This window comes from Saccoglossus kowalevskii, chromosome 13 (genome assembly GCF_978046115.1).
Source record: "Saccoglossus kowalevskii chromosome 13, keSacKowa6.1, whole genome shotgun sequence".
NCBI lineage: Eukaryota > Metazoa > Hemichordata > Enteropneusta > Harrimaniidae > Saccoglossus > Saccoglossus kowalevskii.
The window spans coordinates 11,945,522-11,973,357 of NC_140653.1; the positions used below are offsets into that span (position 1 = coordinate 11,945,522).

At 38.0% G+C, this 27,836-nt stretch overlaps 1 protein-coding gene across 1 annotated transcript; it reads left to right on the forward strand.

Annotated features, from left to right (window-relative positions):
- Nucleotides 1-4,215: 4,215 nt before the first annotated feature.
- On the forward strand, nucleotides 4,216-27,688 carry pnr (photoreceptor-specific nuclear receptor protein). The gene is given in 8 exon segments (NM_001164975.1): nucleotides 4,216-4,269; nucleotides 10,613-10,859; nucleotides 12,201-12,304; nucleotides 21,319-21,552; nucleotides 24,202-24,419; nucleotides 25,173-25,419; nucleotides 26,109-26,211; nucleotides 26,501-27,688. Coding segments are annotated over 8 exon segments (1,320 nt in total). The 5' UTR covers nucleotides 4,216-4,235; the 3' UTR covers nucleotides 26,634-27,688.
- Nucleotides 27,689-27,836: the final 148 nt, after the last annotated feature.

The following is a 27,836-nucleotide window of genomic DNA, read 5'->3' on the forward strand; positions in this document are numbered from 1 at the left end:
AGGAGGATTGTCTTTTTATTTCGGGTAGCTAGCAGCCATACGGTTGAAATCTGTTGTAATCTGGGCTTTGTACACATATACCAATCGGGGACTGCGATATTCCCCGGGGCGTTGAAACTGTAGCCAGCACGCACTATTAGGGTAATGGGCACATACCTCGTAGAGACACACCATTATGGATTAGTTTGGCTATAAATTCACAAATTCCTGTCGACTTTTATAAACTACCGGATTGGCTTGTTGTTTTCATTATCAATATACTTCTCAGTGACGTTAATCCGTGAATGCAATTACTTAGTTCGGATGTCGTCACTTCCGTTCAAGCACCGCGACACGCTTTTCTCTTAACACATTGTCCTCCTTTCCAACACGTTGTAAGATAATTACTACTACCTGCCGTGCGTAAGTCCACACCATGCAATCTTCATCTAATAATTTCCCGTTCTTTGAATTATTAAATTCAAAATACAATAGTCGCTGCTAGTAGATTATTGTTTCTTTGTGAAGTTCGTTAAGTAAATGCTGTTCAAGTGAAGTTGATGTGTGGATTTCGCCCACGGGATACGACCCGAAAAGTTATGTACGAAATTTGAAGATTAATACCCGTGAAAGTAATAATTAGTAAAATAATTGTAATACAATTTTACATAATACAATAATTAACATAATAAGTGGGTAACGGGAATCTGGATCTAGTTGCGACAGATTCCATGTACAACGTGGGTAAAAAATATATTTTTGTTCGCCGAACGCTACACGACGACCGTGGTGCTTCAACTTTTTAGTAACTTGCAACGAAGATGCGCAGCTAAAGAATGTATATCTAGTTTACGTCACTCGCATGGTTGCCATGGTTATCAAATTGGCGAAGATTCCTACAATCATTGCTTGCTAGATGAGAGACGTGTACATACATATCTCTGCACACTCATTATATAACTTATACTGGCAGTTATGTACTATCCACGTTCATGAAACAGAAATATAACTGAATCGTAAACGGACGTCTGCAAAATAGGCATATTTGATAGTGCACACTGTTTGTTTGTTCCATCAATTGACGCACCTCCGCTCAGTCTGACTGCATCACGTGATTTAGCATCAGTGTGCCATTGGCGCGTATAAATTTGGACATATGTACTGTGGCGAATCAGACACCTAGTTTGTTCTTATGCAAATAAATGCATATATTAGCTAATTTGCATAATGTAGACTCCACTTCCCGTTATTAAAGTCATTCACCTTACCTAAATTACGTATTTCTGAACTTGTAAAAAATCATCTTCAGTAATTAATGAGCGGAAATGTTCTCTACTCTCAATTACAGAAAAAAACTAGTTGTTTTACGTGTGAGGCGTGAATCAACATTCATCATGATAATTTTATTTCTTTTCCCGTTCTAATTATTTTGTTGTCCGCAGTTTAGATGTGTCACACGAGGTATTCGTCTGCTCAGAAAGCCAATAGAATAATTTTACACGCGGGGGCTTGATGATTTAAACACGTACGCCATGCGTGTTATAAAACACTAAAGTTGTAAAACATTATTAAAGAAGATTTCATATCTGCTCATTTAATAGGCGTGTACACGTGGGTATGTGCGCAGTATTCGGGTTTGTTTCAACAACAGGTTCCGAGTCTTGTAAGCCTGTGAGACGATGATACCAAAGTACATGTGCGCCACTCGTCCGATGGTGATGGCTAGCAGACGTTACTTGATCAAATACAATAAACAAGGACACAGTCCATTCATCTCAGCGACCAATCTCTCTTCCATTTCTCACGCTATTTACCTTAAAAACGCATTAACGCTCAGGGAAACGTTGCCATGCAACGAATTTTTGGCGCCACGGGAACGCCGGGATATCAAGAAGCACGGGGAAAAGGTCGTACTGCATTGACGTTTCGTACATTGACACTTCAGTTGTGCTCAACCACTCGGTAAATATTTAATTTACGGGCAATAATAGAGACGACAATACAGAAATGGTGGCCTAATTTGAGATACACCCCATTTCTTTCCGCAGCTGGAAGGAAGCATTGTCGTCGACGTAGCTATAGTGGATATCTGTCACTGCATGGCTTGACCGAGATACGACGCGATTGTATGTTCGTATTCATGTGTAGTCAATATACTTTACCGATGAAAACACACCCCACTGTGCGATCGCGTCACGATATAATTTGAATCTAGCTACCTTTAAGAGGTTAAAGATGTGCACTTGTTACTATCATGTGAGTGCAAAACACGGCGTTATACATTAAAGTTATATTAGTGGGTTCTTCAGATCGAAGTTTCGGATAGACGGAACAAGTTGAAATTGATTTGACAATGTGTATATAAACATGCTGATTATTTAATGACGTTGTATCACAGATGCACAAGTGTCAGTCAGCTGTATGTAGCGACAGAACTTCACAGCACCGGGTGAAAGCATCACTGGCGCTGTTACACATGGTGCACGTACTTTACTCTGATTACACTAACCGAAGTTAAGACGATGGTTCAATTGTAACTATGACATACCAGGCGGAACACATCTACCATTGAACTAAATATATCTACAGACTCAAGTTGGACGATTTTTTTTGGAGGGGGTGTAACATTTTCGCAGATGGTACATACATAAAAAATACGCTGCTGAGTCTTTTGATGGTCTGTGAATATGGTTGAAAGACACGAAGCTTGTGGGTAAATCTGGTACTTGTCATTGTTTTGAACCCGGTTGAGTACGTAAGAACAATACAACGCCGTACGGAGCGTGTCGCTTCACGTTTAAGTTGGTGTCAAATAATAGGATAGGGGAGGGGTATTCGTACTAATATAGTTCAACTAATTTTCCACGCGAACTACTTTTAAAAATGGCACGTGGAAACACAATTAAGTGAATAGATGCATGTAGTTCATTTCAGTGTGTCAAATGCAGGTGACATGATCGCCTCGCATCAATTCCTCGCCAAGGAGCAACAACTGTTTCCACGATCTTGACTGTTTCAGCCCGACACTGTATGGTATTAGTATCTCGCGTTCTCACCTGAAATCTAAATAGTTTCAAAACCTAGCCAAGGAGCACAGTATAAAGAATGCATTATCGTTATATATTGGAAGCTTTTAGCAATACAGCGTACTTAATGTGTCGCAGTTAGATCATTGCATGTCGAAAAAAGCTTCATCCTTATCAACACTGTCATCTCCGCTACTTGAGCAGGAGAAAAAAAAAGCACCGTATCGCTCTTAACTCGCTGTCTGGTACTTGAAATTTAGTTGTTCACATCGGCTTGTCAATAAAATGAGTCGTTACTCAAAACACGGTACACCGGCAACTAGTTGCAGACATAACCATCATTCGTGTCTGTTTTCTGCTTTTTCTCTTAGTATTTGTAAATTTCTGATCTATATGATCTATCAATTAATTAATTAAATGATAAATTTGATGACAGCGTTATTAGCTTTTCCTCAATGTATACGTTAACTACTCGCTATAATTACATGGCCTTTCGTGAAAAGATTAACATTGTACACATCAATAGGCCTCATACGATGCATCGCTCTTCGTTTCTTAGTGGCATTATACATAGTATTGTGTGCGGGGAAAATGAAATGTCGCGTACATGGAATGACGGACAGAACATAAGATCACGAGACTCGACCCTGCACCACAGCCTGTCCTGAAAGAACTCGATTCGCTCAGTGTTTTCCAGCGGTGTAGGAAATTAGTATTACTGGGTGGGTGTCTTGTTATTCGTATGTGGAATAGGCGGCGCCGTATTACCATATGCAATACCACATTACGTGCGGTGATGAAACTACTTCAGTTCAATGATATGCGTGTGTTGATTACTAACAAAGTCGATGAAAATAGCAAAGAGAAACACCGAAGAACACCAGGAGACCAGTTCTACTGGGATATAATATGTTCGAATAATTACTGAATGAAGTGGCGAGTCATTGACATATTTTAAACACTAATAAGCAGGGTGGGAAGATATAACACCCCGTGACATGTCATTTAAACTGTCAAGTATCACGTCGACAACCAATCAGCGAGCGCCATAATGAACAGGTGTAATTGAAATCACATGAGACGTGGCATTTGATTGGTTCGTGTTGCATTGAGCTCGTGGTGGACCTCCGTGGATATATAGAGAGCGTTGCTACCGGAGTTATCTATTGGTATTTTCAGCGTTTCACTGGCAGTTGCTACATTACAGGAACAAAAAACCTGATATCGACAATGATGGAACATGATAACATGGACATTACACCAGGTAAGTCTATACGTAGTATCAAGTACTCTGTACGCGTGAGCTGTAGTCATCAGCGTACATGTGTACCCATATCGACTTAATTTACGTGTTGTATATATGTTTCAAACACATATCGCAATTAAATGATTGCTTTTAAGTGGAATTTAATAATTCTTTTCGAATGAGAAAAATAAACATTTGCCGCACGCTTCCAGTCAACATTATCATTTTCATTATGAATTTTGCAGAAAGTTTGCGAAATCGTTGATACTTTGATTACGTTATTAGTTATAGTAGTTATTATTATATTATCATTGTTTCCGTTCACATGTGTTATTTGTATGTTTATCACACTGATTCATTTGGATATATTACGTTAGTTCTAAAAAAATATCTAATTGCTTGGTGAGGATATGTACTGGCTCGACCATTGAGTATTTGCATAATCAGTGGAATTGCAGTCGAACTGCGCATTACAAGTACTTTGTCATCCACTTTTTCTAATGAAATAGCGGTACGGAATCCCATCATTTTTGGTTGCCTGTGAGTTACACGTTTTAAATCTGTCCTAACTTTGCCGCGATCATCGGGGATTACTCCCTGTTTCCATGTCCCTGCGTATAATGGTTGTAGTAATCGTCTTCTGCCGCGTTGTCGCTCATTACTCTGATGGGGTCCGCGGCGAAATTTAAACGCATTCTCTCTCCCGATCGCGCTTTTCAATTGGTACTAGCCAATGTTTTCAGATGTCTCCGTGCAGCCTGTAATCGCCATTAGTAAAATTACAACCAGTGTTGTCATCGCGACCCTTGACACTGTTTCCTATATCCTCTCCATTTGGGCGATCTTTTTTTGTCATGCCATCAAAGCGTTCGGCGTAGATGCATGATGTACGGGTTATACATTTATGTTGACGTATCACGGTCTTTTCGCTGTCAGTCAACTGAAACTTTCAAATATATAGATTAGCGGAGGGGGAAAAGTTGGTGGGTTTCTATGGCAACATATACAGAGACTCGACTGTAAAAAGAAACAGTGTTTTAATTTCAGAGAATTTAAACTATTTTTTTATCTCGTTGCCATCGTAACTGATGTTTTTTATACTTTTTTTTTAAATAATAGCATGTATTGAACTAGTGACGAGCTAGTTTTCTTAAACGTTTTGCCTGCAGCTGTTTTATACTTATAAAATAATAATGTTAGTATCATTTAATATGCACGCTTCTGTTCGGTATAAAAGTAATGAAGTGTCGATGCATTGTTGCGCTGGCGGCTAACAATCGCCTCTTGTTCGACGTGCCAGGTATTCAGCACGGCCGAGTGTCTCGACGCCGACCACGCCACGCATTGAGGCATCAACCTGGCAATCCAAAAGCTTTTAAACGAGTCAGGGACGGAAATTGCGGCAAAATAGCACAGGAAATCGAGCCAATCAAAATGTCTAAACGAGTATTTCAAAAAGCAAAGCTCAGCTTATATAGTAGACGGTGGTTTACATACTCCATAATACGCGGAACATCAACGCTAAAATAAGCATGCAGCCTTGTGGTGTGATGTTATTAGCACATACGCTAAACGTCAACTTGCATCGAAATAATTAGGAAATAAGCCGCGGGTAAAGCATGCGAGGGATTTGAATGCTTCTATACGGTAGCGACACAATGCACAATCCGTATATATGTTTTATTACCATTGCGACAGGAAAGAGATACACTTTCTAGTAAAAATTAATGATTTATCTAACATATACATTAACATGGCGTAATAAAGGGGTACATACTCCAATACTCGTAATCATTATTATTAGAGTATTTTTGGTAATCAGTCAATTCAACCGTTGCTAGGCGAGACAGGAATTTGGTCTGCTGTGTGCCGTGGACTTTGGTATGTCATGTCTCGTCTTATCTAGATTGTGTTTTAATTTATGCACTTCTCTTCGGATAGCATGCTTTTGTTTAATTTGTTCGAGAATGGCCAAAAATTGCATTTGAACATTTGGCAGAACGATATGCGTTATTTATAAAACCGTCATTTCCGTCCATCAAAAATAATCAAAGGAGAAGCACAATAAAAGAAATTGTTCCTCATCATCCGAATCCACACAGGAACTACGAACGAGTATGGTACGTGTTCATAGTGATTGTGGTTTTAGGGGGCGAGTAGCGGAAAAATCGTCAAGCTCAGATCAGGTCATATAGCGTCCTGTCAGCTGCCGTTTAAATGTGATGATGCCTTCATTAATTAGTCAGTATAGACATCTGATGAGGTAGAAATCTATAAAGCATGTCGAATTTCAATATCGGATGAAATTATATTAAGAGTGTACTTCAAAAAGCGATAGTTTCTCAATTGCTTCCACCGCCACGAGCAGCTATCGCCGCAGTCACCGTAACGGCTTTCAACAGAGAGCTATAAAAAAAATAACATAGCGGCAAACAATAGCTATGAAGCGACACGATATATACATCACAGATGCCAAACAATGTTTCATTTCGTTGGTAATATAGACATACTACTTGATGTAATGTAGTCTAACCGAATTTCGTGTAAAGTGGTCGTGTTGGAAATCCACATACTTCAATGTGCTGGTTAGGATGTACAATTTCATGATTTTAATAGTCAAATGCCTATTAATAATAATAATGTTAGTCGCGTACGCCTGGGACTCGATTAAGAAGCCTTCTCGAAACAGAGCCGCATTCTGAATTCGTTCGATTGAAATTAGTTTGTGGATTTCATCATGTGTCAATAATAACTTTTTGCTCGTCACTCTACAAAAGGAAATTGACGCCGAAATGAACAAGGCGATTAACCGTTCTACACGTCTAGTTCTATTCACATTGTTCTATCGCGGGTTTCATATCAAATATCAATCGACGGATAAATTGCAGCTGTTTAATTTCATGCTCATTTTTTACTATCCGAGATATAAAAGAAAAGCGGAGTGATGAAATTAAGGAAAGCAATAACGAAATCATGGATCACACGATACATTGAAGATAGGATGGTATTGACGGATATCAACTTAAAGCGTGTACAATATAACTTAATTTTACCTATCGCACTTGATATGGTCGTTGTAATATCATACAGTATCAATCAATGACGGGCGGAAATTGCTAACAGCAGTACAATAAAGAAAACACTGTATTGTGTCAATAGAATTGGTAGCGGTGAGAAAATATGAACGCACCGATAAGCGACCGCCATGTTTGCTTAACCCTGATGATGTCAGTTTCGAAAAAAAAAGCCACGTATCTACAGCAAAAACTAACAAACACACAACAGTATCGTGTCTAAAAAAAAAGTGGTGTACAATATCACCCTCGTACCATATTGTTTCAGTTGTTACAAATACTTATAGACATGTCATTAGACAGTGATTGTTTTAGTTGCGTTTAGTTGTTTATTTTCTGGTGGAATATATGTACTGTTACGGAGTAACATTTGTCCGATGGTCACGTGATTACTAAAACGCCGTCAAATTATTATTTAAATTTTGAGGAAGAAACAATCGTATATGAATTGATTTAAATAGCTCCGTGTTTTATTTACATTGGCAAAAATCAACGTACTCGCGAATCAACCAAAATTTCTTAAAAAATACCAAAAAACAAAATGGTATTAAGGTCGCTTTGGACGAATGGAACTCCTCCTCATCTACCGGGATTGCAAATGAATTGTGGGTACCGGAAACGCAGATTTGTTACTGTACTAGTCGACAAAACGCGTTCTCGGGAATCATAAAACGACAAGTAAGGGTGTTCATATAATGTGTGGAAATTGGGGTTTGGGGTTAGGATAAAAGAAACAATGTGGACATAACGCGTGAGAGAAACGTTGTACATTGCAGATTTGTTTCTAAATATACTAGGTATGTGGTAAAATCAATAAAAGCTTAAACAACTGAATTTGTCAGCCAGCAAAGATTACAGAACAAACACGCTGCTAAATAGTGCTCACAAAACACAATAACGATCTATTCACAAAATACCGACAGAAATCTCAAGTCAGACTAAAAATGTTGAAAATCAAATCAAGTCCTCATGGCGATTTTAATCGGAACAGGGAAAATTGAGAAGGATAATTGAATTAAATTTTGAATACACGGATTCATAATGAATTGGTACTGCTACTGACTTGATTTGTACTTCGGGCTCAATTTATTATCACATTCATGGAGACTAATCTCTAGTGCGATATTTTGTGCAAAAAATACTTTGGGTCGTCTGCCATTTTGAAATGAACGTCATGTGAAGCATTTAACTTGTCTTACAGTTGGGTTAATTCTGTTACAAAAAATATTCCGCCTTAAAAGTTGCGCCACGTTAAGCAAAAATGTGCATGCTCTGACTGTGATCAGAACAGCGCGACATTGAACATATTGTTTGGTCATTTAGGAATCGCCAGTCCTATTATCGGAACTCGTGCCAATGTATTATTCAGAGCCATATGATCAATAACGTTTGGGCGGATAAAACGAATTGTTTGCTGGTACAGCATAACTGGCGATTAGATTTGTACAACGTTCGTATTTCCTATTTTCACCATCATAAACTAATTATAACTGACATTCTGTCACGACAGTGCGTTTTTTGTATTTCCTTGTTGTAAATCATTGCACTGAGTGCTTGGCCGAATTGGTGAACAATTGTGCAATATATACATGAACTTGAACTTTGAATTGGCGTATCTAATGTTGGTAATTTTTCCGTTAATGAAATTTTCGTTAACATTTTTTATTTATTTTTTTTTCAATTGTGTAGAGTGAACGCAATACATATTCCCCCGTCAAGCAGCGATCGTCACGGTGTAGCATCCCTGGCCCGCAACTCGCGCCTGAATCGCGACGAGAGTCGAAAGCTTTGATCACTAAATCAAATCAAATGTGTGTAGACATGTAGACACAGACGGGCATTCTATTTCGTATCAAAGCGACTCCATAATATCATCCAATCAATTCTGCCCTTGCTTTTCCCCCGCCACCATTCACACGATCTTAAGAAGCTATCGACGTAAACTACTCGATTTATCGCCCGAGCTAAGCGGGCTCCACTTTGCTGCTGTTCCCCATTAGTCTCTCCATCTAACTTAATATTTGATGTGTTAAAAAACAAGCCCGGCAGCAGAAAGGTGACTAAGAGCATCATGCTTTTAATTGTAGACGCCAAATCTGCCTAAAATCACACATTTAATAATGAATATTTGATGAGATAAGAGTTAGCTAATAACACGGTAAAGAGACCCATAAGGGAACGAAACATTCACGTACTCATCGCAATGTCTTTCCCCCGGACACTGCAGGCATTCTGGCAGCGCCGACTCGGCTACGAGTCAAAATGGACAAAGTACTCATCAAGTAACAGTTTGTGATATGTTTATGCACTTTATGCAATTATATCAGCGTTAACCGACAACTAGAATAATAAAGAAATTCGTTCTTTTGCACAAATACGTTAAATCTCGCAAAAGAATGAGGCTAGATGTATTAAAGCGGAAGCACAAAAAATAACCATCGCGTTCAGAGACGAAATTCACGATACCACGATGTTGGCATATTGATACCGCGTTTTTGTATTATTGCTAACAAATTCAACGATTTACGACCAGCTTGGCGACATTTTATCCGCTTTTAACGTAAATAAAAGAAGACATTTGACATTAAATGATGTTATGTAAAGGAAACGCCTAATATAACATTACTTTTTAAGAGTAAACGGAATGATAATCCGTTGTCTGCAGCACGCAGTTGTTGAAGCAATGTGGTCCCATCTGCGCAAACTACTCCGTACTTAATGCTACGAGTTCACTCATTTCCAGTAAATTAAAGAAAAGATACCATTCTAAGTTTTATTTCTGACTCAGTAATATCAACTGATCTGTCTCAATTTGTACTGAGATCGTATCCGGTTCGCTACTTCATCAAACCATCCCCCGATACTGGCGTGTACGATTCCTCTTACAAAGCTGTAATGGACATCAGCACTTACACAATGCAACGCGCAAAATGGGAGGTAGCGATAATTTAAGTTGTCAACATCATTTTTTATTTTTATACAAGCGATCATTGTTTTTTAATGGCAGCCTTAATCGTTCTGAAAATGTAATCACAACTTACGGTTTTTGCTAATTTTCAAGTTGTTTGTAACGAAAGTGGTGTTTTGCTTGAATGTAGGAATGAGTGAGTATTGTACGCTTTAAAACAAATCGCGATTGAAAGTAGGGTTTCCAAGACTTATGTAAGATTGCTGATTACGTCTACCAAATTATCGGGCTATTATGAAAAAGTTAAGACCAATTTATTTAATAACTTTAATGTTATGAGCTGTCGTTCGTAATTTGTCTGTGTACTCTGTGTTTTCAGTGCATACCCCGGGATCTGTGTCTGCAGTTACACCCCCTTCCACGCCGACAGTGAGCGTAAACCATCCCTCCTTTCCGACAACGCCGACTATGGTATCGTCCCACAATTCATCGTCGAAGCGAGTGACGCCAGGAATGGCTTGTCTGGTGTGCGGTGATGTCAGCAGCGGCAAACACTATGGTATCTACGCGTGTAATGGTTGCAGTGGCTTCTTCAAACGGAGCGTGCGCAGAAAACTCATATACAGGTAATCTACAAAAAGGCACATCTAGAAATTACTTTGAAAGCGACACTATGACCCCCAAAACATTAAAAAATGAGATCGAAACGTATCTCTGGATATATACACATATCTATGATAATTGGGAAATATACATAGAACTAAAAACTGGGAATGACAGCTGAAAGAAGTTATCCCATTGCTAGCAAATTTGACGGTACATTTACCTTGCATTCGCTACATTACACAAAGGAGAAATTGTACATTACTCATAGAGGCAGCAATGGATGACCTCTCGATGAAATACTGTCACATAATGTCAAATTTCAATAGAAAAGTACGTTATGGTAAACATCTTACTATGAATAGCTTCCGTTGGGAGTTATGAACAGAGAATAGGAAGCGGATAGTTCAAAGAATTAACTAATACGCGGTACTTCTCTCCGCCTTCATTGTACACGCGTTATATGTAGTACCGAGTGTACCTCGGAGCTTCTATCCTCACTTTGCGCTGTAATAATAATTATTATTAATGATATCACCCGCAGCCAAATGAGAATTTCCGTAAATGTTTTATTTTTGTTACTGAAAGAGAATAGAATAGTGCGTTTATTTAAAATTGAGACGAGAGACGTTGTTCTAAGTTCAGTTATGAATATCTAGTGTTACGCTAATATTCTATGAAAAGTCGAAGATGCGTATTGTAATAAAACATTAATTTAACTGGATCGATGTAGTATTCTCAATGCCATTCTCTATAGGCATTAATAATAAATTACAAGCGTGTGTATATAAACTGAAAATATCACATGACTTCCAATGATTAGCTACATTTTGTATAACTTTTGATGACGCATTTCAGACCGTACATTTTGGTTTTATTAAACACCCGCTTACTGATTATTACGAGGGACTGGGTGGATCATTTATATATTATTCTTTATTCAGTATACCAGTATTTACTAATCCTAATAGTGCAATGACTATTGCCATGTGTATGTATAGAGAACAGTACCCGCAGCCTATTCAGCGACATAGACCAGCTGTATAGAGGAGTCATGATCATAATGAGTTCGTAGTATTTCTTTTATAGTGAATATGATCACTCTAGCGTTACCTTAATGTCTTTCTGAGACTCGTGATCTCGTAAATTAGTGTTTTAAGTTCGTTCCGACTTTCCTGTGTTTTTATTTTCGTTCGTAATATTGGGATGCGGTACGTGACGGTCAAATTCATTCGGCGAACGCCGTATACTCATACCGCTATTCAAACCGTCACGTTGGTAACGCATCGGGTATGAATTATCCATCCGCCAGCCAAATTTTGCAATACACAATGACAATTATTCATATTTTTTCTGTTGTTCAGATGCCAGGCCGGTACTGGATTGTGCACTGTAGACAAAGCCCATCGCAACCAGTGTCAGGCATGCAGACTGAAAAAATGTATGCAAACTGGCATGAATAAAGACGGTAAGACATAATTTTGCCAATGTTTTGTCAGTTTTTCGCTGCTTGATTTGTTCTTATGAAAACATACATGTTACAATGTAACGAACACGCACTAAATGTTTGGTGCAATTCATTTGATATTTAGTGGTTATAAAATTCAATGATACGTACTATACGGAGAGACGAATATTTTGTGGGTGTACTTATGATGATGATTGGCGCAAACATTCTTTCTTTTCCGTTTTATTTCATATGATGGTAAACAGCGATAAAAACTATTCGTTACGAAGACGAGCCAAAGTTTTTACTCGGGCCGAATTCGTTTAGTAGCTATCACCAAAATACTGCCTTAGCACTAACTCCAAATCTCTGTACGTATAAATAATTAACAACATTAATTTATTTACATAATTTGCATTAATGTAAGAATTATTGTATGTACGTTTCGCGGTACGGAGAGTATTTACCGATCAGACCTGCCTCCCCATTTCCCATTCTCACGGGAACGAGTTCAAAGCTAAATGGTAATGGGGGTTTGTAGTGGAAACTCCTTTAATGCGAAGTTGTATATTCAGTCACGGTCCAAGTTGCTGAAAAGTTCTATCAGTCTCTGTGCTCTGTAATTTGCCCCACCGTTAAATATTTTACATGTTTCACTTTCTCTTTCGGCGCAAACTGGTTTACCCCGCGTAAAGATAACTTTTACTTGTTCGAATTGGTTCACCTAAGAGTGTCTATAATACACTGACCATGGCCAGGGACCGTCACGATATCTTTCCTAAAAAAACAACACCTTTCTACGATGGTTTTGAGGTGTTACTGTTAACGCCGTGTACCGAGTAGCGGAACGTGTGTACCATTCGACTCACTACGTCAAAATGTGTTGTACCCCGCGGTAAAATTACCCATCGTATCCTTGCTATCACTTCCCGGGGTAGAAGACAGAAAGATTGGCTCCTTCTAAACTGTGTTATGTGTCTGGTGATAATAACAGAATATGTACAGGCCTAAGGGTATGTCATCAACACAATACTTTACACGTTTACGCCGTATATTGATGCAAACGAAAAGCTACAACAGGAAATTCATCGCTATGAAATCGTTAACATTGTGTATAAGGCCAAACGAATGCAAATTACTCGTATAAACGACATAGACATGCCTTGCAGAACAATGTATGGGCTGCCAAATTGAGCTCTACATCAAGCAAGCTATTAACGCCTAGTAGGGTGAAAAAACCTTTCATGGCAACGCGACAGCGAATTAGTACCGGTGGAATTTAATAAATGAGCAAATCCAGCTCTAACAGTTGATATTTTGGTTTCACGAGCGATTGGCGTTAGATTTAACGGGTTTTCGCATAGAATGCGTGATAGGTCGAGTACAAAAATTGACTTAAGAATGAGATGCCATTAGGCGAAGGGGTTAACGTCAAAAACAGTATTCTTGAATTGACATCAACGGGGATAGATTATTACTGTGTTGTCTGACAAGATTATAGTCATCACTAGACCATCCACATCACAATCGATACCAATAGAGATGTATGATCAAAACCAATGCCCAAGCCACCATACAATTTGCGCACAAGTCGGACTTGAATAAACGTAACTGGAACACGTGACAAATTGCTTAAAAGATTGCTTAATAAAATAATAAACAGACGAATAAATAAAATAAACAATTTTTCTTGTGAAATCACCAGCAATGCGTTCCTGAATTGAGAGTAAACATAGTCCATCTATTATCACACGCCAAAACAAGACAATTTACCAAATACTTTACACATTAAAATAAAACAAATTGACAATTTTTATTTGATATGTTCCGTAAGGCATAAATGAGACAATTACAGCCTTTGACGCGACCGCTAGATTCGAGTCCAACGTGTTACTCTTGTAAATCAAAAAGTATAGGATCATAAGCGGAATAATCGTTTGAACGCAAATATTAAACTTCTGGTCCGTTGATGTAGTTAGCTTTCCGACGATCATCAACATAGACTCCCATCCGTCGATGCTTCCAAGTAATTGTACTTATCACGTAGATTCTTAAAATGTTTCGAATATACTTCATGCTAACATGCATACATATATATATATATATAAAGAGTTGTATTATATGTATACTCGTACCCCTTTTTTCGCTACACAGCGGCGATCACAATCATATTCCCATTGAATCATCAATAATTAAATGACGCCGCATTCGTGTTGCCCGTGGATCAGCTATACTAAACGCTCTCCAATTATGAAATATATTTTTTAAGTTCGTATTAATTTGGCGGCAATATCAGACCGGACTTAGAAATATCATAAATGTCTAACGAGTTTATGATAACGAGGTTTGAGTAGTAGAGTAGGTCACGTGATTACTAAACCAATATTTGATTTCTGTGCTGGACGCTGGTCAATGGAAGTGTTAATTAATATATAGTTTGACGTTTAAAACTCTGAATGGCAAAGGAAATGTACACGTTGAAAGATTGAGAGAGCACGAATACCACAGTGTGGGAGTGATTCATACTATATAGCCGACGCTGAAAGGCTCCAATTGTTCGCATTGTAAGACTCTTTGCACTAACCACTGTGTGACTGATTATTTTATAGCGGGGTGTACCAACTATTACATTTTAAAAAGCAACGCGAATAAAGAACCAAAATTATTATAATTTGATATTCCGGGCGAGAAGCCAAGGGATTTAAATTTTCAACACAACATCTATAGGGTTATTATGCCTATTGGGATTTATGACAAAAATTGGATTTTTACATGTAAGAGAAGTTGGACTTTTATTGTGTCGCTACTGATACAAATGCGCGTATTGCCATCTACTGAATTGTCGGGGGGTAATGTCAACTCCAGATTTTGGGCAGGTTTCAAGTTCATTGCGGTACACCGAGTTGTGTTGTTACAAAAATGGTGTACTAGATGGGAAGTTTTGTGACAATGTCGAACTGTTTGCCAATGAAGCACAATATGAATTGAACTGACGGTCTTTTAATTTAAAAAAAAGTAATCCGCGTATTTTATCGAGATTGCTATGAATCATCCGCCCGGGGAATGAAGGGGTGAGACGATTTGACTGGGTGGATTTAAAACGTGATAACAGAGCCGTTGATGTCGAGATTGAATGTTGCGGACGCCGTAGTCTAATTTGATGATTTCCATGGCTTTTTAAGCCTACAGTCCATCAAAGAATTGCTAGCAAATGAAGGTTATGGGAAGTGACAGTAGACACTTAGAAATAACTCCAAGTAGAGTCCGTATTAAGTGGGAATTATCACAGCGCCAAGCGTAATCAGTCGGGAAAGGGGCACGAGAAAATGAGTATAGCCTTAGAATCCGTTTTGCAGGACTTCCAAAGCTTATCGCCAAATGCCGTGATCTAGATTTGCCGAGAAATGCAAGTCTGATTTTCGCGTTTCTTGTTCTCTCGCTCTCAGAAATAGCATACGAGTTATGTTCCGCATAAGCTTCCCGATAGATGCGACGGTTAATGAAATAATTGCTATCAAATATTTCCATTTGTTTTTTCATCAACTTGAAGTCAACTAAAGTAGATTGAAATTCCATCGCATGGTCCAAAATTGTTTCTCAGATTTGAATTTACCTGGAACGATTCGAGAAGATCAAGTCGACTGCAGAACAATATATTTAATTTTCATGCAAACGTACGCCCTCGTTGTCCGTGATGTTTTGGACATCGGGGACCTTGTGGCACACTTTGTTGGCAGTTGGCATATTTTGAATTGTGCATGCTTACTCAGACCAAGTTAAGGGGTACTGCCTCACTCAAAGATCTCTGTAGGTGGCGAGAAACTCGGCAAAATCCACCCTATTATCTGTTATGATTTTTCCCGTTCTGTCATTTCAACTAATTTCGAGTAAAATAATTTGCTTGTTGTTTTTTTTCCAGTCATTACTTTTTTATATCGCTGGATGCATTACTGTCACGCTGTTGTCATACTAATTATTAGTCAGAGAGCCGACAAGATTTGAGATTATGGGAAGGTTCGCCTCGGGTCCAACTTATAAATTTGAAGTTGTTTTTAAAACACTCGGTCTCATATACTGCTATGCTGCCACAGTCAGCCTGCGGTCATGAGAGATCTGTTAAGCGTGGTGGCGGAAATTGGCGGAAATCGTTCTCCGGAAATTGAAAATCAAAATTGCAAAAATGTCTGGAATGAGTGTTTACAAGAATATCTTACGAACTGCATGGCGCACAGCGATGAGAGCAAAGTTAAATAAATTAAATCTGGTCTGGTCTGCGGCTAAATGTTTGTCCATTTCCCTTGTTCTATCGTGTTTCGGTGGATGATTGTCTGTGTTTAAATTCACGGCTTTCTCTACTGAAAAACCAGTTACGCGAAAACAAATCGTGACGAACATTAATCCAAACCTGCGTGGAACAATTTAATGGCGAGGAAACGTAGTCCTTTGCCTTATAGAGTGCTAATGCCTATACTGGAAGTGGGTAAGGACAAATTGCTCTAAATAACATGGAATGAATGGAGTTGGCAGGAACGAGCACGGAAGCTGTTAAGTGTACTCTAGTTTTAATAGCTGGATTGACTCCCCGAGTAAATTACACATCGGCGAGCTCGAATGTCTGGCTCACAGCGGGAAAAAGCAAAATAAATGAGACCCGGTCAGAATATTAAACTAATAATAACGCAGAATCAGTGAGGGGAAACGGGGGATTATCTCTGTGTGGATCACGGTTAGGATTGAGATGCGCCGAGAAAAGTGTTGGTAGTGATAGGGATGGTGTGATAAGTATGGTGTTGTATTTAACCTCATTAAGCTAGCCGTCACCATCCAATCACGCTCATTTCAAAATAAAGCAGTGATTTATCAAATTTGGAAGAATTAAATTTGTTCTTAGTGTGGCCCTAATTGTTCTCCAGCTGTGAACGCCGATCTAATCAGTGCTGTGCTAATGGTATGTTAACGTCGTTGTGGAGAACCTTCCCCAGTAACGTGTCTGTTACGCACTGAGCATAAAAACTCATAAATTGAATCGATTTCTTATGCATTATTTCTTGGTAACGAAATGCTGAGTTGAGGCTGAAACATTGAAGTAGAGTGGTGATTTGAATAGAAAGCAATCTGTCCATATCAGCACACAAGTGTGGAGATATCTACGGTTGATACTTTTATAAGTGGAAGTATCTGTATGTGTGATCTACCAAACAGATATTCGCTCGCATAAGGGGGTCGTCATCAGCTTTGTATGATCATTTGGGTGATGTGAGACACTGTTGTATTCGTGAAAATATATTGCGATCATAGTTGCGCTAAACAATATACGGTATTACAATAAAAAATAAAAATCTCACTTTTAAATAACGTGTTCATTACAAAGTAGTTTGATAGTATGCTGTTATTAGAATGATAAGGTTGGATCTAGTGTAAGTCTTATGTGATAAGTGATCAGAAAGTGTCGATTACAATATATAAACAAGATATATATGGTCGAAGATCATATATATTTGCTATCCACAGTCAGTTATCTTGTTTGTGTTCAAGTTGCTCTGTTCAGAAATAAAAAAAATATATATTTAAATGGATATAGCAATTAAAAAAACGAAAATTTCAATATAATCCAAAAATATGTGGTTCGATTAACGAAAACTTAAATCATTTTTCATAGTTTTTTATGAATCCGGACTCAAATCGCCTAACATTAAGTATATTCGGATCTGGTATTAAAATAAAAACAGTTTATTAGTTTTGGACTGTTTATACATCGACATAACACAAACAAAACAGGGTCTCTGTGATTTTTTGAAAGTTTACGGATTCCTAGGTTTTATCAAATGTTATTGAAAATGGCCGCCACATTGGACAGTTTTTCTCTTTTTCTCACATATTTGATTCGAAGCATACATAACAAAGAGAATGACAAAAAAATTATCGTCAAGAGAACATTTCCAAGAACGAGCCATAAATTATCAATTTTCAATGCAGAATACAAGCCAAACTAAATATATCCATAAAGCAGTCTCGGTGTTCTAAATTTGCAATTAGGCTACATCATTACAAAGTCTTGTTCCGAGATTCTAATAACCCATCTTTGAGGAATGTTGTATATTGAACATCAGAATATTAGTATTAAAGATGAAAGTAATTCTTGACGACTGACATAAAAATTACAAAGTTGAAATAATTTATATATGCTTATATACGTCTATAAATATAAATATATATAGCCAAAAACATATGTTATAATTGTTCGGGAAGCATGGGCTATCTAATCGAACTCCGCTTAACCGATCTGCACGTGTGGAATGCCCCCTAGACATCGTCGATCGTTATAACATGTGACGCGACACTGGCAAGACATGATATAGAATCAATGTACAACACGGAGCTGTGACTAGTCTGTATCTCCGCTGTCATTAGACATGACATGATATAAAATCTATTAAGTTATAATTCGTTATGTGACAATGCATAGTGACCATCATCGCCATTGAATTCTCAATGTAATTTGCGTCCTCCTCACGGCTTTATTAGATTCGTTTTACATTCAGTTAGTCGCTCGCAATATCTGATTCGTTTATGTAGGGTGGTCTTTAGTGTAAATCGCATTCTGACAGGATTATTAATTTCATATATGTATTAGAAATTAAAAGATTAAATCTTAATCGGCCGCAATATATTATTAGGGACCGATCTCTGCATATTATGGGTGGGAGCGATAAACAGTGCAACTGTTTCTGTGAATTCCGTGTGGTGACTCACCCGCAACAATCAATCCATTAGGTGTACGTGATGTCTTGTAATTGTTACCATCCGGTCAATATTAACAAATATGAGCGTATCAAAGTTTTCAAGTTATATAAAAAGATATATATTTATAGTTGTAATTCTGGTTAATATATATAAAAAAAAGATGAACATAGTTTTCAATAGTGTTGAGTGTAGTAGTGTTAATATTATTAATGATGCTTCACCAACACGTGTTCCGGGAATTGGAAACAGCATGTATGACAATAAAACAAAAACTTCATGCCAACGATTCGTATTGATCACAACCGTATTGATGGTTGGTTACTGGGGAATGTCTTCGGAGCAAGGTGCTCCCACATCCATGATCGCTTAGGAATGTATTGCCAAAATAAGTATTTGTCCACACATTTAATAGCAAGGATCACATTCTCAAATCCTTTCAAGAGAGGGTTCCCTGTGACCATCACTATTTAAACTATTTTCATCACCCCCCTCAACCGACACCATAAACTACATTTCATTTTATTTGTCAATTATTTCGCGGAATAAAAGTATATTGTTTATTAAAACGTTCATGATTATTTGTCACAAAAGACGAGTTTGATTCATCTAAATATATCGAATAATTTCCAACTCAATATTAAAGTAATTGAAAACAAAGAAATGTAGTTTTATTCACACTTCATAATGACGTACAATTGCAAAACAAGAAGAATAATTTGTTTTATTCTCTGTACTTTATTAAAATGTATTGTAATAATGCCCTCATAAGTGATCGGGCGACCCTTAGCCATCTAACGCTGCTTTAATACCCACAGAATAGAATTCAGTATTTAAGTGATATCTTTGTGACATTCTATCTTAGCTAGGTACTTTAATAGTTTCTTAATAGTGCGAAGAAAGGATAGTTTAATATTACTAATTCCGGGTGATCTGTCTGGACCGTATGATCATGGTATTTTTGTATGTGCATGGCTACTTACTAGAAGGAACGAGTTTAAACCGTTGCCACCAATCAACTTAATTAATAGTTCTAATTTGACAATTCATGAGGGAGACGAAAAGTGATTAGTGTTAAGACCTTATAATCAGTCGATCGATTCACACTCGCTTTATACAATTGTACCCGGCTGACCTCCTCAAATTACCTAGCTTACTTGAAACCTATTACTCGAATACCTGCATCGCAATATTTCCACTTTTATTGAGTTTCTCAAATCATTGATTGCTTATTAAATTTGGTTCAGACTTTTCGACGTTATTCATGGCTGTCTTTTTTTCGTCGACACCAGTGCGTGAAATGAATTGAAGGAAAGGGCGGGGTCATTGCAGTAGATGTCAGTCTGTGTCCTTTTTTTAAACTAGATACCTTCGTTATATTACGCTTAACAGGGAACAAAGCGATTCTCCGAATTCCTCTGGACATAGAGGAATGGTTTACACACAACGGAAATCCGACACAATCAGATGATATTATGTTAGAAAGGAAAAGTTTTTGGACACAAAGAATTATCATTATTTTGGGTTAGCTAACGCGGTAACGTTCGTTTTTTGTGTCATCCCATTCGCCAATGTTACTCTGCTCTTACGGCGCCCGGTAAATGTGATTTGGCAGTTCATCCCACATACACCCGACCAATAAATTACAAGTTAATTAAGAGTGGGTTTCATATTAATTGCGATAGATTAATGAGTGTGACGCTCTTCTTAATCAGCTCCGGTGCAAAGGCGACTCCGATAATCACAAGTGGCATATAAATCAATTTCTGCTAATCAACATGATTAACATCTCGTTTTAACGAAACAAAAACCAATATTGGAACTTTACATTATCGCAGTATTAATTATAATCTCCCTGTTTCGAGGGACCGTGTGGCTTTGTTTAAACGTGAAATATACATCGATGTAGATAAATTAATAAATTATTATTACTTATTTTAATTACTGTCTGTCGATTATCGATATTAGTTTAATTGGTTGAGACGACATGATACACGTAATTATATGATGTGTATAACCTGGAAATGTTGTACAGGAAGCTACCGTACACGTATTCCTCGCTGTTATTTCCCATGTGCGGAAAAGCAGTCCTGATACATGGGGGACCAACTGTTGCAATCGTTACCTCTTACGTCACAGTCTATTCCAATATTGGTTCTGTTAAATGATATGATGAACATCTGCATTTTAGTATCTCTCCTAACTGGAAAAATATTGTTCAAGTCGAATTAAATTTATTATATTATATACAGTTATAATTAATGTCAATTCTTTTTATATATATATATATTTAGCTGTACAAAACGAGCGCCAACCTCGAAACAGCAGCCAAGTACGAATCGACTGTGCTCCCCTCGTCTCCGCCACGGGAGACAATCCGGATATTATACCGAGTCCGAATCGCGAGCCCACATCGTCCACTGTGATGACGCCACAACACCAGAGATCCTCAAGCCCCGGCACGAACCATCGATTTATGGCCAGTCTCATGACAGCTGAGACATATGCCAAGCTGGAGCCGCAAGAAGGTGAGTGTATCTATGACGTCATTGGTCTAAAGCAGTTTATTTTTGGTTTAAAACTTTGGGCGATGCATATTGCATACCCCCCCCCCCCTCCCCGCCAGGAAGAATCGTACCTGGGCTACTGTACTGTTGACCATGCTCACACAGCTCTGTTAATACTGCAATAACAGTTACCATGACAACAAACTACTGTTACTCTCGTTTACTGTGGAGTTGAATTTCAGGCCTTGTTTTAACTCGCGAATTGTGTTAATTTGGACTGACAATGCATCTTCGGACCAGCCGAACAGAATGCAAGTGCAGGCGACAACCACCAGTATTTATTACTTCAACCCACCTCACTCCACCACCACCCTGGCGACATGTTCTCCACAATTTTTTGTTTACCTGCGTGCATTATTTTAAAACCTAGCGAGCATGACAGTTCTGGTTTTGTTCGCACGAATATGGCTTTCCGGGCGAAAAATTGATCGTTAATGAAATGAGTGTGAGAAAAGTTGGCTAAATCCACACGATGTATTGAATCAATGCACGCCGCTGTTGGGTGAATGGTTTCGTAATATTGAACACAACTTCTGAATGCTCGTAATGGAATATGGTCTAAAGTTGAATCAGATCTCCCACGTTCTTTAGCGAGCCAAATGGATATAGTATGAAATGCTGCTGTGAGCGATCATTATGTAAATCTATATTTTGTCTCTTTCCAATAAACGATTCGATAGCCGCCCTATAGCCGCACGTAATGTAGCAGTCGATACGGCATTTAGTTCACAGATAACGGTTCAACGGAGTCAGAAATGTCAACGGATCTATTGAAACTCAACTGGAGAGATATCGAACTCACTTTCGGAGTGTTAAACATTTGATTTTTTTAGATGCATTTTCAATTTCAGATCAGAAAGTGTCGATCGCCTGCAGATTTCGACATTACGATCGGCAGTTTTGATCTTCGGCGGAAAAGGTTGTTGGTTTGATCGTAATTCGATTTAGTCAAGCATGTCAAAAAAAAAACTACTCTTGTTCGGTATCAGAGTGAACCATTAGTGCCATTAAATTACCCAATTTCACGACAAATTTAGCCTAAAACACAGGCAAACATCAGAAATTCAAATTTATTTGCAAGCTATTTAAGAGTGATTTAACTACCTACCACCCATAGTAATGGAAGGCTCTTGTTTACTGACAAATGTAATAGATCCCATGATTATCCTCGTCCTACTGGGTTTTTTTATTTATAAACATTTCTCTGTTGGCGTTAATATTACGTCATATTACGACTATTGCATCGTAGTAGTTACGTCAGCCTTGTCCATATGCGATATGCGCACAAAACCCTGGAAGCAATCAACAGTAATACATATATACTGTGTTGCGATGTTCATGTTTTAAAATACCAATTTGGTACAAATCGTTATGGGAAACAGTTCGAAAGCTGGTGCTGTTTACCCCCGGACCGCTGCTTAACTAAACTTCGTCGGGAGCCGACTGACAATTATCATGATGAACGAACCCGGTCACGGACAATAACCGTTCTACTAGTCATTCCTACCAGTTTCCCCGGTCCCCAATGACAGGGAATCAATTACCCAGTTTCAAGTACTCAGGGCGCATAAACACGTTATTTAACCCCAACGTTTACTCCCGAACTTCACTAGACAGAAATTAATTAATTAAGTTTCGCTTAAAAATAAAAAAGAAATCGCGATTTAAAAAGGTAATGATAATGTGAATAACTTTGGTGTGTTTAATCATTTTGTTTTCATCACAATGCAAATATAAAAACAATACATCATTATCATAACGCGAATGTCATATTTTGACAACCAGCATGATTCATGACTTCACCGAATGAATACTGCTACGTTTTTACAAAAAAAATATATTTTTATGTTCCATAAATCACACGTAATGATCAAGATATAATATAACAGAAAATGATTTAAAGATTCACAAAAAAACATTCCAAAATATGCACATTACCTCTTGATATAATATATTTGAATGTTATAATGTTGGGGTATGTGTGTTCGAGGTGACGGAGTGACACACTGCATCGAATAGGTTTAATGACATCCTATAAGTAAACACGGAATACATTATTGAGATATTTTGAAGACACGTGGACGCATGTTTCCTAGCTAAATTACGCGTTGTTTGAAGAACAGTTATGTAAAGTTTTGACAAGACATGATGTATTGCGACAAAACATCGTTTCCTGGCATTCTCTTTAAACATACTCATTTTGAATAACTAATTTATATTATCCTATTTCTTATCGGTATGTCAACCCTTTTAAGTTACAGATATAACTTGAATACCAGCGCAGATTGCAATAATAATGAATATCATATTGTAAAGCTATTTCCTCTTAATTTCCATTTTTGCGCCTAAAATGAATAGTACATTCCAACCATTCGGTATTCTATGAAACGAATATAGCAGAGACGTAGGACATTTGGTTAGGTTGGCCAAAATAGGACAGATGTTTCGGGAGCAGAAGTAATAAGCCGAATATGATTTACCCATACAACAGAGTGACTGTGTCAAGGGGGGGGGGGGCAACGCGAAAAAACACACGTGGGTTTGGATTGTCACAAGTCCAGACAGGATAACTCTAAAAACATTTAATATACTTTTTTTTTTATTCTTCAGCTGAAGAAAACATCGACGTTACAAGTATCGATCAAGAACAGGAAAACGAACTTCACCGCCGACATTTTTGGAACGGAAATATGAACACTCGAGATATACCGACGGTTTACCCGAATACCCAAGAAAACATATATGAGTCATCGGCAAGATTACTCTTCATGGCTGTAAAATGGGCTAAAAATCTACCTTCGTTCTCGGCACTGCCGTTCAGGGATCAGGTACGTTTTCGGTCGACGGATCGACATAAACACAAAGACACTGTTCAAGAGAGTAGCAATGTATAAGGCTGATAACGTGACATTTATAACAACTTAAATTTTATGTTATTTGAAAAACATAATACCCATGCGCGCAGTCATAATTCCATAGCGGCATATTGTTACATTTACGTCGGAAAGTACATTTATTTCCTCAGGTGTATAGGGGGACGATTCGCTGCACCACTCAGACTCTAAATGGACGTGATAGGTTTCTCTGCTAATGCTTACCCGTTGGCGGTATTGATTTCGTGACAAGCTTATGATATGTATTGCACGCATAACAGCTGGTTAGTTGTCTGTTCGTTAGCGGTAAATTGTGTGTATTACATAGTCTTCTCAATTTGGCAAATAGTTTAGTTATATGTTTTAATGTTCGATTTCAATGACATGAATAGTTTAGATAAAAAATCGTATATAAATGGAAAGGCAAAACCTGTCACCATGCAACACGCGCTAGAATAAAACGTAAACAGTGTATTTTACACGCGTTGTACTATACGTCGCATGTGACCTGCGGCGCGACGATTGTCGGGTTTTAAAAAAAAAAACCTGGGGATAGGTAGATGTACACGAAATATATTCCATTTTACGGTCGATTGGTTGAGATCGTGAAGAACAGAATCAACAGGATTATAAAACTTGAAGTCGCGAAGTTTATCTTGGTGACTATACGGTGACGTTGTTGAAATAAACTATTTAATTTTATTTCAGGTAATTTTGTTAGAAGAGGCGTGGAGCGAACTCTTTTTACTGTGCGCCATTCAGTGGTCCATGCCGCTGGAATCGTCGCCGTTATTAGTTGCACCAGAACAGAGCCAGGCAACTCAACTGAATGGGAAAACCGCGGCTATGCTGTCAGATATACGTGTGTTACAAGAGATTATGGCTAGATTTAAAGCCATGAACGTCGACCCAGCTGAGTTTGCGTGTATGAAGGCAATCGTGCTTTTTAAACCAGGTGGGTTGGATTCATGATATTCTCTTCTATACGTATGTAATTTGAGTCAGTTGGAATATGTTTGTGTGAAATGAAACAAGTCTATTGATTAATTGTAACATATGTGACTGTGTGAAATTTTGATTGAATGCACCGTTCGTATAAATTGCGCCCTCAAGTGGCAAGGTTCTTCTGTGACGTAAATTGTCTTAAGGGGGCGCCGCTACCTCGTCCACACTTGATCCGTGGTAGGTCGCCAATGGCAAATTCTGTATTAGAAAATTTATTATTTCTAGACGAGGAAAGACTTCACAACCAAACAGAGTTGTCGATTTGAAGGGCATTGCTTACACTGAATTGCCACATCACTAGAGGGCGCAATATATTGGACAGATGAAAACCCCGAAGCACATATACGGTACAAGTAGTTACATAAACTATGACATTTTCGTTTGGTACACTGTCCTTATTTAGTTTTTGGTGTATACGATGGATGTACAGACTTATTGAGAACATTTTGTGTAAAATTGGCTAAGATCATTTATAAAATTTATTATTTGTGAAAAGACAACTTAAAATTGGTAGATTTTTAAACTTGCACTTTTGTCTACGTACAACGTTTAAAATGTAGAACACCGTCACTTAGTCAGTGATGATTTTATCGTCGTCGCATTGGCTGAAACTAAAGACGGCTGTGATTTGTTTTGCAGATACTCGTGGACTCAAAGACCCACAGCAAGTAGAAAACCTTCAAGACCAGGCACAATTAATGCTAGGACAACACACAAGGAATCACCCAACACAACCGACAAGGTGAGCTACACGTTTCATATATATCTATATTTATTTATATCTGGGATATAATGTTTCTCTCATGGAAATGGTGGAGGCTTATCCATTAGAAATCTGGGTTCCGCCAGAATGTTTCTGCATATATTTTATACTCGTATTCCTGGCGAAAAATTTACTATTTATATTTTTCGTCTTCACCCATAACGATGCTTTGTCCACAGCCTTCCTTTGTTTTCAACTCAACTTCCACATCGCATAGTTCCGCACTGGCAGATGTACTTATTTAATATTGTTTATCTTCTATATACAGATTTGGAAGACTTCTGTTGATGTTACCATCGTTACGGTTTGTCACGCCAAACAGGATAGAAAATTTGTTTTTTCACCACACCATCGGCAACACTCCCATGGAAAGACTTCTCTGCGATATGTTCAAAAATTAAAGCTCGTCGGTGGAGGCGCTATTTGTCGAACAATGCCGATTCAAGCCAGGACAATACTCAAACGGAGTCGAACGTACACAATCTCCGATCACAGATATTTACACCACGGTACTAATGGACGTTATGTGTGAACGGACTTCGAACGAGTTGATGTTTCACCAAATCCATCGCGTGGTGTACCCTATGTTGAATGTGACGCAGTTTGAACAATTCTGAAGACACGAACGGCAGAATAGAAAGAAGATTGTCTCATTTCGCACCATAATTACATGGATAATCCTTCACAACTAAACAATGTATATATTTCTCATGAACTCATCCACAACTAGATTAGCCGGCACTACAACGCACCCCAACAACGTGTTTTCCCCATCACGATTCAAGCTCAGTTTTTCGAGCTTACGTTTTGCTGTTTTGCCAGTCTGTGTGCGTGTGTAGATGAATCATCCATAGTCACATTTGCAGACAGTTATAAAATACAGTCGATTTGAATATATGAAAAAAGCCACCAGATTATGTTTTGTCAATATTATTTTATTCCTTGCCTCTCGTTGAAGAGTTAGTTTACATATAGTGAGAGACGGTGGTCGTTGAGTCCCATGCGACCTATACGACGTGTACATACATAGTTTGTTTACACAATATTCGAACAAGCGCTGCTTTACGACCAGCGACCATTAAATCGATTATGTTAATTTCTAAACATGTTTATCATTTTCAAGATTTGAAAATGTATTTCAAATTTTCTTGATGTTTGTAAAAAATTGTGCAATGTATGCAAAGAATGTTTACATTAGTATATAATTTAGTATTTTCAACCGAATTTTAAAGTTGATCGAATTTGAAATAAGTTTGGCTCCAAGAGCAAATACACCACAGAGCGGCGGCGGCTCACAGCGCCCTCTTAAGTCTAATAACAAACTTTTCATTTCAATTTTAAATTGTCTATTTTGAGTAACTTATTAACCAACATACTATTTCAGTGTATGGTATTCTAACCAGGACGCATGATGGATATTGATATTTTTAATAGCGATAAAATAATTTTGAAAACACATTTTGGTGTATAGTTTTTTTGTAAATGCTACAAGAGGGAAAGTATCTATGTCGTCCCATGATTGATAAACACAAGATATGGTGAAATCAATCCATACTGACAGTCGCATTTGTGATGATTCAAATCTCAAATTGTCTTACCAGGTC